The sequence below is a fragment of the Hipposideros armiger genome, unplaced genomic scaffold, assembly GCF_001890085.2.
Source record: "Hipposideros armiger isolate ML-2016 unplaced genomic scaffold, ASM189008v1 scaffold_87, whole genome shotgun sequence".
NCBI lineage: Eukaryota > Metazoa > Chordata > Mammalia > Chiroptera > Hipposideridae > Hipposideros > Hipposideros armiger.
In genome coordinates this window covers 1147792-1162301 of record NW_017731437.1, presented here as the reverse complement: position 1 = coordinate 1162301, position 14510 = coordinate 1147792, and the positions used below count along the sequence as shown (strand labels likewise).

The 14510-nt window shown below is 61.3% G+C and overlaps 1 protein-coding gene across 2 annotated transcripts in view; it reads left to right on the top strand.

Annotated features, from left to right (window-relative positions):
* Positions 1-14330, top strand: part of EVPL (envoplakin) — a 16894-nt gene extending 2564 nt beyond the window's left edge. The window contains exons 3-23 of one of the 2 annotated variants that reach the window (XM_019644346.1): positions 814-913; positions 1275-1429; positions 1533-1659; positions 2452-2577; positions 2756-2794; positions 2946-3107; positions 3198-3305; positions 3493-3588; positions 4647-4772; positions 5213-5359; positions 5607-5761; positions 5925-6022; positions 6323-6495; positions 7604-7782; positions 7882-8020; positions 8149-8342; positions 8700-8850; positions 9507-9590; positions 9705-9815; positions 9920-10012; positions 10689-14330. In XM_019644346.1, the coding sequence (XP_019499891.1) occupies positions 814-913; positions 1275-1429; positions 1533-1659; positions 2452-2577; positions 2756-2794; positions 2946-3107; positions 3198-3305; positions 3493-3588; positions 4647-4772; positions 5213-5359; positions 5607-5761; positions 5925-6022; positions 6323-6495; positions 7604-7782; positions 7882-8020; positions 8149-8342; positions 8700-8850; positions 9507-9590; positions 9705-9815; positions 9920-10012; positions 10689-14129 (6004 nt within the window). In that variant the 3' untranslated portion in view covers positions 14130-14330. The remainder of the gene's footprint in view (positions 1-813; positions 914-1274; positions 1430-1532; positions 1660-2451; positions 2578-2755; positions 2795-2945; positions 3108-3197; positions 3306-3492; positions 3589-4646; positions 4773-5212; positions 5360-5606; positions 5762-5924; positions 6023-6322; positions 6496-7603; positions 7783-7881; positions 8021-8148; positions 8343-8699; positions 8851-9506; positions 9591-9704; positions 9816-9919; positions 10013-10688) is intronic. The other variant, XM_019644347.1, reaches the window with a different exon arrangement.
* The last annotated feature ends 180 nt before the right edge of the window (positions 14331-14510 follow it).

Here is a 14510-nt window from a genome sequence, read left to right as displayed (position 1 = left end):
GGTGCCCTATAGAGGCTGCTGGCTGAGTGCACACAGATGGTGCCCTATAGAGGCTGCTGGGTGAATGCATACTGATGGTGCCCTATAGAAGCTGCTGGGTGAGTGCATAGAAAATGACCCTGGGGACCCGGTTCAGGCTCATAGTCTGCTCCTGGCTGTGTGACCTGGAGCAAGTCAGGTCCCAATTTGGGCTCTGAACCCCTGAATCTGTAAAATGTTGGGGTGCCCTGGCAATCTCTTGGCCTCTCCCTGCCCCAGTGCTGTATGGCTCCTCTCGATGGTTGTTAGCCTGGGCATAGACAAAGCCCGCAAAGAGCGCTGGGAAGAGACAGGGCTGGGGTGGGAGGAGGTTGGGTGGGGATATGCTGCTCCTCCCCTGCCCCCAGCCAGCCCACCTGCCCCTCCCCAAAGCCCAGCCATGCTGTCTCCAGTATTAGCGGTATTAGAGGTGAGCTGGTGATTCACTCCCTTGGACTGCCCGCCCGCCAGGCAGGGCGCTGGGTGGGGTCGGGAACTCACTACCAGGACAGTGAGATCAGCCTGCTCCAGTGTCACACACACCTGGGACCCTCACCTTCTGAACCCTAACTGGGGGCAGCACTCCCCCCCAGGACAGGGTATCTCACAGCCTCCTACAGAGAGAGACCAGAGCTCCCCAAGGCTTGAACTCGTCCCTGCAGGAGAATGAGCCTGGCTGCAGGGCAGGATGGACCAGGGGAGGCAGGGGCTCCAGCCGGGTGGGTAGATCTCTGCCTACAGGGAACAGAGGGACCTTTTCCAACCATGCTGCCCTCTGTCCTCACCACCCAATAGAGCTGCCACCCAGGAGCTGGCCCTGCTCATCTCCCGCATGCAGGCCAATGCTGACCAGGTGGAGAGGGACATCCTGGAGACCCAGAAGAAGCTGCAGCAGGTGAGGCCTGCGGGGCAGACAGCAAGGTGTGGAGGTATGGGAGGCCCATTGGCGTGCCCTGGCATGCCCACTGGCCATGGTGAAGCTGGGACAGACAACTTTTGTCCTTCACTGGCCATTCCCCAAACGCAGTGGACTGTGGGCTCACCATTCCTTTTCTGTTGGGCTCCTAACTTGAGGGCTCAAAGGGGCTTGAGAGGGGACACAGGCCTCCCTTGTGTCCTTGAGCCCACCCCACAGACGACCTGAGCCTGTCCCTCTGCCGATGTGAGCACCAAGGTTGGCCATTGCAGCCAGGGTCCCTCAGGGTGGCACTTAGGTGGCAGTGAGGGGCAGCAAAGGTGCCGTCCCATGTCTGCAGGACCGGCTGCACAGTGAGCAGAGCCAGGCCCTGCAGTACCGGCAGGAGACAGGCCGCAACCTGAAAGAGGCCGAGGTCCTGCTGAAGGACCTCTTCCTGGACGTGGACAAGGCCCGGCGGCTCAAGCACCCGCAGGCCGATGAGATCGAGAAGGAGTGAGTGGAGTGGCGGCAGGGGCTGGAGGTCAAGGATGGAGGCACTGGGGGTCCTGGGGGATCCCCAAGGCCAGCTCTGACCTGCTGGCCGCCTCCTTGGCAGCATCAAACAGCTGCATGAGCGGGTGACCCAGGAATGTGCCGAGTACCGCGCCCTGTACGAGAAGATGGTGCTGCCGCCCAACGTGGGGCCCAGGGTCGACTGGGCACGGGTGCTGGAGCAGAAACAGGTAAGGGGCCATCCCCAGTGTCAGAGGTGTCTCAAGGAGCTGGAAGTCACACCCAGCTGCCATCAGAACAACACAGTGTCATCTGGGGTCTGACAGTATGCTTTGACCCAGCGGGTAATTAGGGGTCTGGGAAGAGAGAGAGCAGAGGCCACAGTGCAGTCAGGGAAGGCTTCTTGCAGGAGGAGGCTCAGGCCTCAGTGGGGGAGGCTTGGTTGGGTTGGGGTGAAGTGATGAGAGGACAGTCCAGAAAGAGGGAACAGAGGCTCTAGCCTGGGGTGCCATGGGAAGTGGGATTTTTTGGGCAGGCAGGCAGAACCAGATCACGGGCACCCTGAACCCTCACCCCGAGTGAGGAACTGTGCTTTGATGCCACAACAGAAGGGGTGCAGTGATGACAATGAAGGGACGGCGGGGAGGCCATGGGCAGAGCAAGGGCATGTGCAGCTTCCGGAGCCTGGCTGGAGGTGTACAGGCAGGAGGTGCTGAGGCCGGGACCAGGAAGAGGCAGGGCAAAATGGGAGACTTTTCAGAGACTGAGCCCCAAATCTTGGGGACCAGCGGGATTCAGGGACTGCACTGTAGTCATGGTGATTCCGAGGCCTCAGCTAGGGCCACTGGAGAACGGCATGTCCCCCAGGATGAGCTGCCAGCTGTTCACTGGGACTATTCTCCTGGCCTGTCCACCCGCTGCCCAAATGACCAGCTTGGCTGCAGCTGACAGGGAAGCAGGGAGGGCATAGGAGGGCTCCCGCCAGGTCCCCAGGTGGAGCTGAGCTGCTGGCTCCTCTGCAGAAGCAGGTCCAGGAGGGCCAGTATGGGCCGGGCATGACGGAGCTGGAGCAGCAGGTCGCCGAGCACAACATCCTGCAGAAGGAGATGGACGCCTACGGGCAGGAGCTGCGCAACCTCGTGGGGCCGGTGCGTGAGCCTCCGCGGGTGCATCCCAGCCCTTCTCCCATCTGAGAAAAGCCGGGCCCACTGGCCTCTGGGGCGAGGGATGGAAGTGGGGGGCCCAGCGCACCCAGCACATTGGGCGCCAGCTCCCGGCACCCTGCCTCTCACTGGACCTGTGTTTTTTCCCCCTTGGCCGAGGCAGGACGCAGCCACCATCCGAAACCAATACCGAGACCTACTGGTGAGCAAGGGAAGGGTGAGGCCGGCTGGCTGGGTGGGCTGGGAGTAGGACAGGCCTGGCTGCCTGCACCCTTGCTGGGGCCAGTGTTGCTGGGTGCAGCCCGATGGCGCCTCTTGCTACCCCTTCTCTCCCTACCTCTCACCGAGCACAGAAGGCGGCCTCGTGGCGCCGGCAGAGCCTGGGCAGCCTGTACACGTACCTGCAGGGCTGCACGCGCCAGCTGAGCGCCCTGGCCCAGCAGCAGCACCGCATCCTGCAGCAGGACTGGAGCGACTTCATGGCAGACCCCATGGGCGTGCGGCGGGAGTATGAGGTCGGGGGCAGAGTGACAGTGGGCAGGGCCAGGGGGCGGGGGGAACCAAGGCGTCCTCATCCTCACTGCCCGCTCCCCACTCACCCCCAGCACTTCAAGCAGCATGAGCTGCTGAGCCAGGAGCAGGGCGTGAACCAGCTGGAGGACGATGGGGAACGTATGCTAGAGCTCGGGCATCCGGCCATGGGGCCCATCCAGGTGCCAAGGCCCAGACATTCCCCGCTGCCTTGGGGTCTCCTGCTCCCTCAATCAGGGGGCTTCCCAGGGAGGCTGAGAGAGGGAGAGGACAAGCCAGGGACAACGGGCAGGGCCAGCTGAGTGGGCCACGGGCAGTGGACAGACCAGGCCGGGGCACGTTCTGAGGGCTTCCTGCCGCTGTCCCCAGGTCCACCAGGAGGCCCTAAAGATGGAGTGGCATAACTTCTTGAACCTGTGTATCTGCCAGGAGAAGCAACTGCAGCATGTTGAGAATTACCGCCGGGTGAGCCTGTGGGCGGGCTGGGCCTGGGAAGGGACGTGAGGCTGGGCAGGGGACACAGGGCTAGGGGTGTGGCAGGGCCGGACAGGGAGGAGGGGGGGAGGCAGCCACCAGGGCCCAGGCTGGAGCACAGAGAGAGGCACCTGGAGGACACCACAGGACGTGCTCGCATTGTGGCAGACAAGGCATCTCATAAAAATGTCAGAGCTGTGTCTCTGTGACTAGGTCCCAGAGGGAAGATAATGTCACACATACATTCTCAGCAGGGTGATCTTGCTCCCAGGGAGGGTGAAAGTTGGTTCTTATGGGTGGAAAAAAAATCTTATTCTTTTTACGCATAAATCATAGATATATACACATAAAGGATATACAGCATATCTGTCATGTTAGAATTTCATGGCGATGGTGGAGAAATTAAGAAAAAAATGTCTAAAAAGCCTCCTTAGAAGAGATAATGATAACCCCCAATAAAATCTTAAAAAAAAAAAGTGCTGAGAAACATTAATATACAACAGGGACTATTTTTTTTTTTGTAATTCCCACCCCAAATTTCTCTTTCATATACCTTGAAAGAGACAAATGCCACGGAGTTTTCTTTCTTTCTTTTTTTAAAAGCATTTTCCTATAGAACCACTATAACCGTATCGCACCTGGCAACAAGAATTCCCTAACGTAACCCAGCAGTGGGATGTTTCTTTATAGCACATCCCGTTTCTACGCTGGGGCTGGGAGAAATGCAGCCCAGACGCCCGGGGCACCCACCCCGGGTCCCAGCCAGGACGATTCCAGGTGCAGGGGTGAGGCAGCAGAGGCACCGCCCTTCATCTGTGCAGCAAGGACAAAACTAAAGTGTTCATCACACTAAAGGGAATTCAGTGAACCAGAGATTCCCCATTTCCAGAGCATTCCAGTTAAAAAGGCCCCGCTGCGTGGGTAGAAAAGCCGATGGTGTGGGGGACAAGTGGCAGTTTGGGTTTAGCCGGTTGGCATGTAGCGGGTCTGCAGGGTTGGCGGGCAGTGCGGTGCCATGGACTATGCCCTTGACCACCCACTGACCTCAGTTCCAGGAAGAGGCCGACTCCGTCAGCCAGACCCTGGCGAAGCTCAACTCCAGCCTGGACACCCAGTACGACCCTGCCCCTGGGGGGCCTTCTGGCACCCCCACAGAGCTGCTGCAACAGCTGGAGGTGAGATGGCCCCACCCGGTCCCCTGTACCCCGCTCCTGCGAATGGGGCCTGCCAATGTGTCTGGGCCTCACCTCTCCCAGCTACTAGTCCTGCCCGGAGCCCCGGCCTGGGAGGACAGGAGCAGGGCGTCGCTCCAGCAGGAGGAGGCTGGTCTGTTACCAGCAAACTCTCCTCCTCACTGGACCCAGTTTCCTTGTGGCAGGGCCTCCAAGATTGCTCTGAGGCCCTCCAGCTCCCACTCCAGAGGCCTGGGTGATGCTGGGCAGGCCCCTCCCACCCCACCCCACACACCCAAGGGTCCTGGGTCCCCAGAGCAGGTCTCCTTTTACTTTGCTGACCTAGAGACCCTGTCTTCATGAAGGCCAGACCCCTGGCTCTCTTAGGGGTGGTGAGTATAGGCCAGGCCTGGACTGACCCCCCACTTCCTGGGTCCCCACAGGCAGAGGAGAAGAAGCTGGCCATGGCCGAGAAGACTGTTGGGGACCTGCAGCGGCGGAGCCAGGAGGTGGCCCCTCTGCCACAGCGCAGGAACCCACCCCAGCAACCTCTGCATGTGGAGAGCATCTGTGACTGGGACTCGGGAGAAGTACAGCCCCACCCCTGCCGCATTCCTACCCATCCCCACCGCTGCCCAGCCCCACTCTCCAAGCCTTGCGCTGCCTCTGGCCTGTTCTTATCCCTACCCTAGCACCTTCCACTCCAATTCCTGCCCCTGTCCCAGCTCCTGTCCCCCCACCTGTCCCTGTCCCCAGCCCCTACCCCATCTTGGCCTTGGTCCCTTTTCCACTCCTGCCCCTGAGCCTACATGAGCCCCTCCCCACCTGCTCCCTCAGGTACAGCTATTGCAGGGTGAGCAGTACACGCTGATGGACAACACTGACCCACATACCTGGGTCGTGAAGGGCCCAGGCGGGGAGACCAAGCGTGCCCCAGCTGCCTGCTTCTGCATCCCACCTCCGGACCCTGAAGCCGTGGCCAGGGCCTCCAAGTGGGTCTCCCTGGGGATACTCGGGCGGGAGGCAGGCTGTGGACCCAGACCGGCTCCGTGGGGTTTGAGGCCATTGCCTGGCCTTCGCCTGGACTGGTGACTGTGGGAGTTAAGGGGAAAGACGGAGGAGGGTCATCTTTCTCTGGTCTTTCCCTCGATCCAGGCTGGCCTCGGAGCTGCAGGCCCTGAAGCAGAAGCTGGCCACGGTCCAGAGCCGCCTGGAGGCCAGTGCTGCAGAGCCCTTACGGCCTGACCAGCAAGGTACCAAGGGCTGGTCAGGCAGTTGGGTGGGGCGTCACTGGGATAGAGGGAGCAGACTCCTACTTTGGCCACTGATGGGGGCTGTGATGGGCAGGGGGTGGCCCTGGGTTAGGGATGTCTGTTCTGGGGATTCCATCTCCTGGGTTGGCAAGCCCCTGGGGCTTTCTCCCTCAGCTAGGCCTGCCCATCCCTTCCCGCCCCCACACAGGACCCTCTTCAGGTACTCAGGGAGGAGCCCCTGGGGCAGACAGGCAGACGTGAGGGGGACCCTGGGCCCTCACAGGCACCCTATGCCCCCAGCTCCGAGTGGCTTAACCACAGCCGACCCACGGGCCCAGAAGCTCCTGACACAGATGACCCGGCTGGATAGGGACCTGGGGCAGATAGAGAAACAGGTACTGGCCTGGGCCCGTGCCCCGCTGAGCCGCACCACGCCCCTGGAGGACCTGGAGGGTCGCATCCAAAGCCACAAGGTGGGTGAGCGACGGATAAGAAATGGCCCTGCTCTGGGGGTGCACGAACTAAAGAGTAGGCAAGTGTGGGAGCAGCCACAGGGACCCGAGGTGGGCAAAGGAAATGCACAGTCCAGAGCTCACACAAGCTGGTTCCCATCCCTGCTCCTCTGCTAACCAGCTCTGTGACATTGGCAATTCACTTAACCTCTCTGGGCCTTGGTTTCCTCATCCCTGAAAACAGGCACAATAACACCCTGCTCATCTCGTCCTGAGGATAAAGTGTAGTAAGGCCCGGGAAGGTTCTGGGGCAGGATGACCGTGAGGTGCTGTGGGTTGGGTCCTAGAGGCTGCTGTGAGGTGGAGATGAGTGCGCAGGGCGTTTCCTAAGGTGTCCCATGGGTGCTACCGGCGGGGTCAGGGGAGGAAGCTGGCCTGGCGGCGGAAGGAGGCACTGTGCCTTATGCCATCGCAACAAAAACTTCTGACGAACCTGGGGACCGCTGGGTCTGAAAGAGGGCTGGGCCTTTACACCCCATGTTAAGGCACTGGTTACGCTGCCCTGGGACATGACGCCTCTCTTGGGTCCAGGCAGTCCCCACTTAGGTCCTTGGGTTTTGAAGTCACAGCCTCCACCACACCAGGGGTGTTGGGGGTGGGTCCATGAGAAACCCAGTTAGACCGGAGGGTAGGTAGTGCGTGGCACAGTCGGTACCTATGACTTATGGAATGGATGAATGAAAAACTGATAAAAGAATGAACAAAATAACTGCAGTTGGATGAAGTGGGCGCTTTGCTGCCTGACCTTCAGTGATGCAGCAGGAGACAAAAGGCCTGTGAACAGGATAGTGACATAAAGATCGTAGTGGTCGACTGCACGCCAGCACTGCTGACCTCCTGACACAAGTCATCCTTCCATCAATCATTCTGTGGATGAGGAGACAGAGGGTCACACAGGTTCAGCTGCACATGGGACTAGAGGGGCCTGGAATGTTCCCAGATCACTAGCCTGGGCTGGAGCCTGTACCCACCACTCTCAGGGTCGTGGGCAGAGCTAGGCTGACCTGGCGGGAGGGCTGGGTGGAACCCACCTGCCCAGAGCGCGCATCCCTGACCTCCTCCTCCCCAGGGCACAGCCCAGCAGCTGCAGAGCCTGGGGGCAGAGAAGGAAGCAGCCCAGCAGGAGTGTGAGGCATTCCTGTCAGAGCGGCCTGTGGGCCCTGCTGCCCTGCACCTGCCCGTGGCCCTCAACAACGTCAAGAACAAGTACAGTGATGTGCAGGCTCTCTGCAACCTCTATGGGGAGAAGTAAGTGCTCTGGGGACAGGGGAGGGCATGGCTGGGTGGAGCAGCAGGGGTGTGGCCAAGGGGATGACTAACCCTCGCCCCCCACACACACACTGGCAGAGCCAAGGCTGCCCTGAGTCTGGAGCGGCAGATCCAGGAGGCGGACAGGGTCATCCGAGGCTTCGAGTCCACACTGGCGCAGGAAGCCCCCATCCCCGCTGGCCCGGGCGCCCTGCAGGAGAGGGTCAACGAGCTGCAAGTGAGGGGCTGGCTGGCCTCCTGGCGGGAGGGGTCACAGCCAACAATCATTCAGAGGCAGGTGGGGTGTGGACGTGTGGAACCGTGGAACCATGAGGGTGCATCTCGCTGTGTCCCTTCCCCCACCAGCACCAGCGAAGGGAGCTGCTGGAGCAACAGGCCTGCGTGCTGGGGCTGCACCGCGAGCTGAAGGCCACCGAGCATGCGTGCTCCGCGCTACAGAACAATTTCCACGAGTTCTGCCAAGACCTGCTGCGTCAGCAGCGCCAGGTGCAGGTCCTTACTGACCGCTACCATGCCGTGGGGGACCAGCTGGACCTGCGGTGAGTGGCTGGGCCATCAGGGCCCAAGACACACCCCCACCGTGCACAGCAGTTGCTGCTGACAAGCTGTGTGACCTTGGGCTGGTGACTTCACCTCTCTGAGGCTCAGTTTTCTCACCTCTAAAATGGGATAACAGCACCTACCCTCACCCCGACCCCCCAAGTGGTGCCTGGCAGAGGCTGTCCCGTCCATCTCTCAATGCCAAGCTCCAGCACAGAGCAAGGGGATCAGCATGCAGCCACTCAGGCCTCCTGACCTGTCCCAGGGAGGAAGGCACCCACCAGCCTCCTCCGTGCACCCCTCACTGTCCCCACAGGGCAGCTCTCACCTCTGCTCCGGGCCCCATCTTTGTGCAGGGAGAAGACCATGCAGGACGCCGGCCTCACCTACCAGCAGTTCAAGAACAGCAGGGACAATCTGAGCTCCTGGCTGGAGCACCTGCCCCACAGCCAGGTGCGGCCCAGTGACGGGCCCAGCCAGGTTGCCTATAAGCTGCAGGCGCAGAAGGTGAGGGGCTGGAGCTGCAGGTGACCCGGGGAGGTCAGGCCCCTGCCCAGACCTGGGGCCTCAAGCCACATCCACCTCCCTGGCAGCCTCCCTCACAGGGAAAGCCGTCTGTGCATGTGTGGCCCCCTCGTGGCCAGTGTTCTAAGAGACCTCAAAGCTGACCACAGAGGCCTTGGGTCACCACCACCACCCGCACCTGAAATGTTCCACGGTGCCCACAGAAACAGCCAGCCCGAGGTCGGCAGGGCTCTATGCTCCTAGGGGTTCCAGCTCCTACTGTATCCCCTTCCTCATACTTGCCAAACCCCTACTACACACTGGCAATGAACCAGGGGCTGGGGGTTCAGCCCGGCCTCTGGCAGCTCGGGCTGGTGGGAGGGCAGTACATCGCAGGCCGTGATGCTGACAAGTGCTTGGTGGAGAAGCCAGAGCACTGTGGGCACCCATGACAGAACACATATGGGGATCACGGCAAGAGACATCTAAGCCGAGGCCTGAGGAACAGATAGGGTGGCCAGGTGGAGGTGAAATGTTCCAAGCTGAGGCCACAGTGGGTCGGGGGAGGGAAAGAACAGTTTGCCGTATGACCCTGCCTGTGGCCCCGGGGGCACCTGGCTGGAGGAGAGTCCAGTGATCGGTGTTACCTTCCTGGGCAGAGGCTGCTGCAGGAGATCCAGGGCCGGGAACGGGACCGGGCCGCGGTCTCCCGCCTCTCCCAGGACCTGCAGGCAGCTCTCCAGGTAAGCAGTTCCACTTCAGTTTGTCCCTCTTCGTCCACTCCTGCTTCCTCCCTCGGCCAGTCCTCTGCTCTTCCCCACTGACTGCCAGCCTGTTGTCCTTTCCTCCCTGCTCAGGACTATGAGCTGCAGGCAGACACCTACCGCTGCTCCCTGGAGTCCACCCAGGCAGGGTCTGCCCCCAAGAGACCCCGAGTGGCTCCCCTGCAGGAGAGCATCCAGGCCCAGGTGAGATGGGACCGGGTGGGGCTTGGCGTCCCTGGGCACCAGCTCTGCAGCCTCTGAGCGGGAGCTGACCCTGCCCTGCCTTGCCCTCCCTGTGGCCTCTCTAGGAGAAGAACCTGACCAAAGCCTATACTGAGGTTGCAGCTGCACATCAACAGCAGCTGCAGCAGCTGGAGTTTGCCAGAAAGATGCTGGAGAAGGTATGGGGAGGATGGCCACTCCGCTCCTGATCGTGAGGAGGATCACCCTGCCACCTATAGCCCTGGGGTTCTGCCTCCCCCCATTTTCTTCTGAGCTGCTCTTACAGGCTTGTCTCCATCTCAGAGTTAGGCCCTGGAGATGTCGTTCAGGACGGTCTCAGCTTAGCCACAGGGCAGTTCCCCAGTGGGGACAGGAGAAAATCCCCACAAAGTCTTCAGCCTTAGGACCCAGCTGCAGTGGGCAAGAGGCCACGTAGGTCTCCTCCCTGGGCCAGAAGCTCTCCATGACTCTTGGTGATTGGCTGAGGGACTTGCCAGCTTTCTCTCACCCAGAGGAGTAGCCCAGCAGCCCTCAGAGGAGTGCGGGCACATTTCTGGTCTGGATGGAAGGGGAGGAGAAAAGGTTTGGAAAGCAGAGCCTATCCTATTTGCACATTGTAGTGCAAACTTGACCTAGACACTGCTTCTCATCCTAACATCATGGGATTGATGGGTCCTCTCAAAATCCTGCATCCAGGCATCTTAGTACTTCAGCGCCACCTCCTGGGACCTGCCGGGGAGTCTCAGGAAGCAGGGAGAAGTCTCTGATTTTGGGGGAGGGAGAGGAATGGGCTCATGTGTTTCTGACCTCCTACCCTCACCCCACTACTCTCTCCTTCTTCCTCTCACTCTGCAGAAGGAGCTCAGTGAGGACATCCAGGTGGCCCATGAAGCAAAGCAGGGGTCTGAGAGTCCAGCCCAAGCAGGGAAGGTGTCAGAGGCCCTAAAGTCCCAGCTGGAGGAGGAGAGGAAGCGGGTGGCCCAGGTGCAACGTGAGCTGGAGGAACAGAGGAACCAGCTGCTGCAGCTGAGGACCCAGCGACCCTTGGAGAGGCTGGAGGAGAAGGAAGTGGTGGAGTTTTACCGAGACCCCCAGCTGGAGAGCAGCCTGACCAGGGCAAAGGCCCAGGTGGAGGACGAGGGCAAGAAGCGGGCCGGCCTGCAAGCAGACCTGGAGGTAGCGGCCCAGAAGGTCGTCGAGCTGGAGAGCAAGAGGAAGGCTATGCAGCCTCACCTGCTGACCAAGGAGGTGACCCAAATCGAGAAGGACCCCAGTCTGGACAGCCAGGCGGCCCAGCTCAGCAGTGAGATCCAGCACCTGAGAGGTGAGAATACTGCTGTCTCCACCCGGCTGGAGGAGCTGAAGAAGGAGCTACTGGCCCTTGAGCAGAAGGAGGCGAATGTGAAGGAAAAGGTCGTGGTGAAGGAAGTGGTCAAGGTGGAGAAGGACCTGGAGATGGTCAAGGCAGCTGAGGCTCTGAGGCTGCAGATGGTGGAGGACACTGCGCAGAGGAAAGCGGCAGAGGAGGCCGTGGCCCAGTTGCAGGCTCGCATCCGGGACCTGGAGCAGGCAATTGGCGCCGTGCAGCCCAAGGTGATCGTGAAGGAGGTGAAGAAGGTGGAGCAGGACCCAGGCCTCCTCAAGGAGGCATCCAAGCTGCGGAGCCTCCTCGACGGGGAGAGGAGTAAGAATGCTACGCTGGCCCGGGAGCTGAAGGAGCTGCGTGAGCAGTACAGCGTGGTGCAGAAGCAGAAGCCCAGAGTGCAGCTCCAGGAGCGCGTCCATGAGACCTTCCAGGTGGACCCGGACACAGAGCGGGAGATCACGCGGCTCAGGGTGGAGCTGCAGGAGGCAGCCAGCAGGAGGCGCGACGCGGAGAAGGAGGTGGAGAGGCTGCTGCCCGACCTGGTAGCCCTGCGGGCCCAGAAGCCCCAGGTGGAGTACAAGCAGGTGACGCAGGAGGTGGTGAAGCACGAGAGGAGCCCGGAGGTGCTGCGGGAAATCGACCGCCTAAAGGCTCAGCTCAATGAGCTGGTGAATACCAGCGGGCGGTCCCAGGAGCAGCGCATCCGGCTGCAGGGGGAGCGCGATGAGTGGAAGCGGGAGCGCTCCAAGGTGGAAACCAAGACGGTGAGCAAGGAGGTGGTGCGCCATGAGAAGGACCCGGTCCTGGAGAAGGAGGCTGAGCGGCTCCGCCAGGAGGTGCGAGAAGCGGCCCAGAAGCGGCGTGCCGCTGAGGACGTGGTCTACGAGCTGCAGAACAAGTACCTGCTGCTGGAGAGGAGGCGGCCCGAGGAGAAGGTGCTGGTGCAGGAGGTGGTGGTCACCCAGAGGGACCCGAAGCTGCACGAGGACCACAGCCGGCTGAGCCGGAGCCTGGACGAGGAGGTGGCCCGGCGGCGGCAGCTGGAGCGTGAGGTGCAGCAGCTGCTGGCCAGCGTGGAGGAGGAGGAGGGCCTGCTCAGCTTCCAGGAGGACCGCGACAGGAAGCTGGCTGTGGAGAAGGAGCTGCGGCAGCTGACCCTGCGGATCCAGGAGCTCGAGCAGCGGCCTCCTGCGGTGCAGGAGAAGATCATCATGGAGGAGGTGGTCAAGATGGAGAAGGACCCAGACCTGGAGAAGTCCACGGAAGCCCTGCGGCAGGAGCTGGACCAGGAGAAGACCCGGGCGACGGAGCTCAGTCGGGAGTGCAAGAGCCTGCAGGTCCAGCTTGACGTGCTCCAGAAAGCCAAATCGCAGGAGAAGACCATCTACAAGGAGGTGATCAGGGTGGAGAAGGACCCGGTGTTGGAGGGTGAGCGGTCCCGGGTGTGGGAGATGCTCACCAGGGAGCGTGCCGCCCGGAAGGGCCAGGAGGAGGCCGTGCAGGGTCTCCGGGAGCGAATCGACAGGGCCGAGGTGCTGAGCAGGACCTGGGCCAGGGAGGAGGCCGACCTCCAGAAGGTCCAGAAGCAGGCGAGTCAGCAGTGCCGGCAGCTGCAGCAGGAGCTGAGGGAGCTGGAGAGACAGAAGCAACAGAAGGTACTAGAGCTGCAAGAGGAGTCGAAGCTGCTCAGCCAGAAGACAGAGAGCGAGCGGCAGAAGGTGGCCCAGCAGGGCCAGGAGCTCTCGCAGCTCAAGGCGGCAATCCTCCATGAAAAGGATCAGATTCACGAGAAGGAGAGGACCCTCCGGGACCTCCACTCCAAGACATGCCGGGAGGAGCTCAACCAGGAGACCCAGACGCGAGAGACCAACCTTTCTACCAAGATCTCCATCTTGGAACCCGAGACAGGGAAGGACATGTCCCCATACGAGGCCTACAAGAGGGGTGTCATCGATCGAGACCAGTACCTCCAGCTGCAGGAGCTCGAGTGTGACTGGGAGGAGGTCACCACCTTGGGCCCCTGTGGGGAGGAGTCGGTGCTCCTGGACTGCAAGAGCGGGAAGCAGTACTCCATCGAGGCCGCCCTGCGCTGCCGGCGCATCTCCAAGGAAGAGTACCATCTCTACAAGGACGGCCACTTGCCCATCTCCGAGTTCGCCCTGCTCGTGGCTGGGGAGACCAAGCCCTTCTCCTCGCTCTCCATCGGTGCCATCATCTCCAAGTCCCCGGTCGCCTCCCCAGGCCCCCAGACCTCCAGTTGCTTCTCTTCCGGCTTCTCTCTAGGACTTGGTGATGACAGCTTCCCCATTGCCGGGGTCTATGACACCACCACAGACAACAAGTGCACCATCAAGACGGCCGTGGCCAAGAACATGCTAGACCCCATCACTGGGCAGAAGCTGCTGGAGGCCCAGGCGGCCACGGGGGGCATCGTGGACCTCCTCAGCCGGGAGCGCTACTCCGTGCACAAGGCCATGGAGCGGGGACTGATCGACAACACCTCCACACAGAGGCTGCTCAATGCCCAGAAGGCCTTCACTGGCATTGAGGACCCCGTCACCAAGAAGAGGCTGTCGGTGGGCGAGGCCGTCCAGAAGGGATGGATGCCCCGGGAGAGCGTGCTCCCACACCTGCAGGTGCAATACCTGACCGGGGGGCTCATTGACCCCAAGAGGACAGGCCGCATCCCCATCCCGCAGGCCCTACTCTCCGGAATGATCAGTGAAGAGCTGGCCCAGCTCCTGCAGGATGAGTCGAGCTACGAGAAGGATCTGACAGACCCCATCTCCAAGGAGCGGCTGAGCTACAAGGAGGCCATGGGGCGCTGCCGGAAGGACCCCCTGAGCGGCCTGCTGCTCCTCCCGGCCATACTGGAGGGGTACCGCTGCTACCGCTCAGCCTCCCCCACCGTACCGCGAGCCCCGCGCTGACCGGGGCCAAGCAGTCACGGGGAAGTCCGAGGAGGTGGGGCTTCCCTCGTCTGATGGCTGCTCTGTCACTCGATGTTCCTTCACGGTGTTGGCTCCCTCCCCTAACTTTGGTGCCCAATCCATTCCTAGACCCGGTGATCAGCAGACCTGTTTTCCTCCCTCCTCCCCCACCCAGTACTTCCAATAAACGAATTCTCCCTGTGTCTTGTTCACATTTGGGAATATGAAACGGGTCTGTCTGGGACATAAGCACCAAGAGCACCACTGCTGCTTCCTTCCCAGGCGGGCAGTGGATGTGTCCACTGGCCCTCCCAGGAAACGGGTGCTGTCAGAGGGCTAGGCGCTGACTCTGGGAGGGATAAGCTGGCAGGTCAGGGAAGA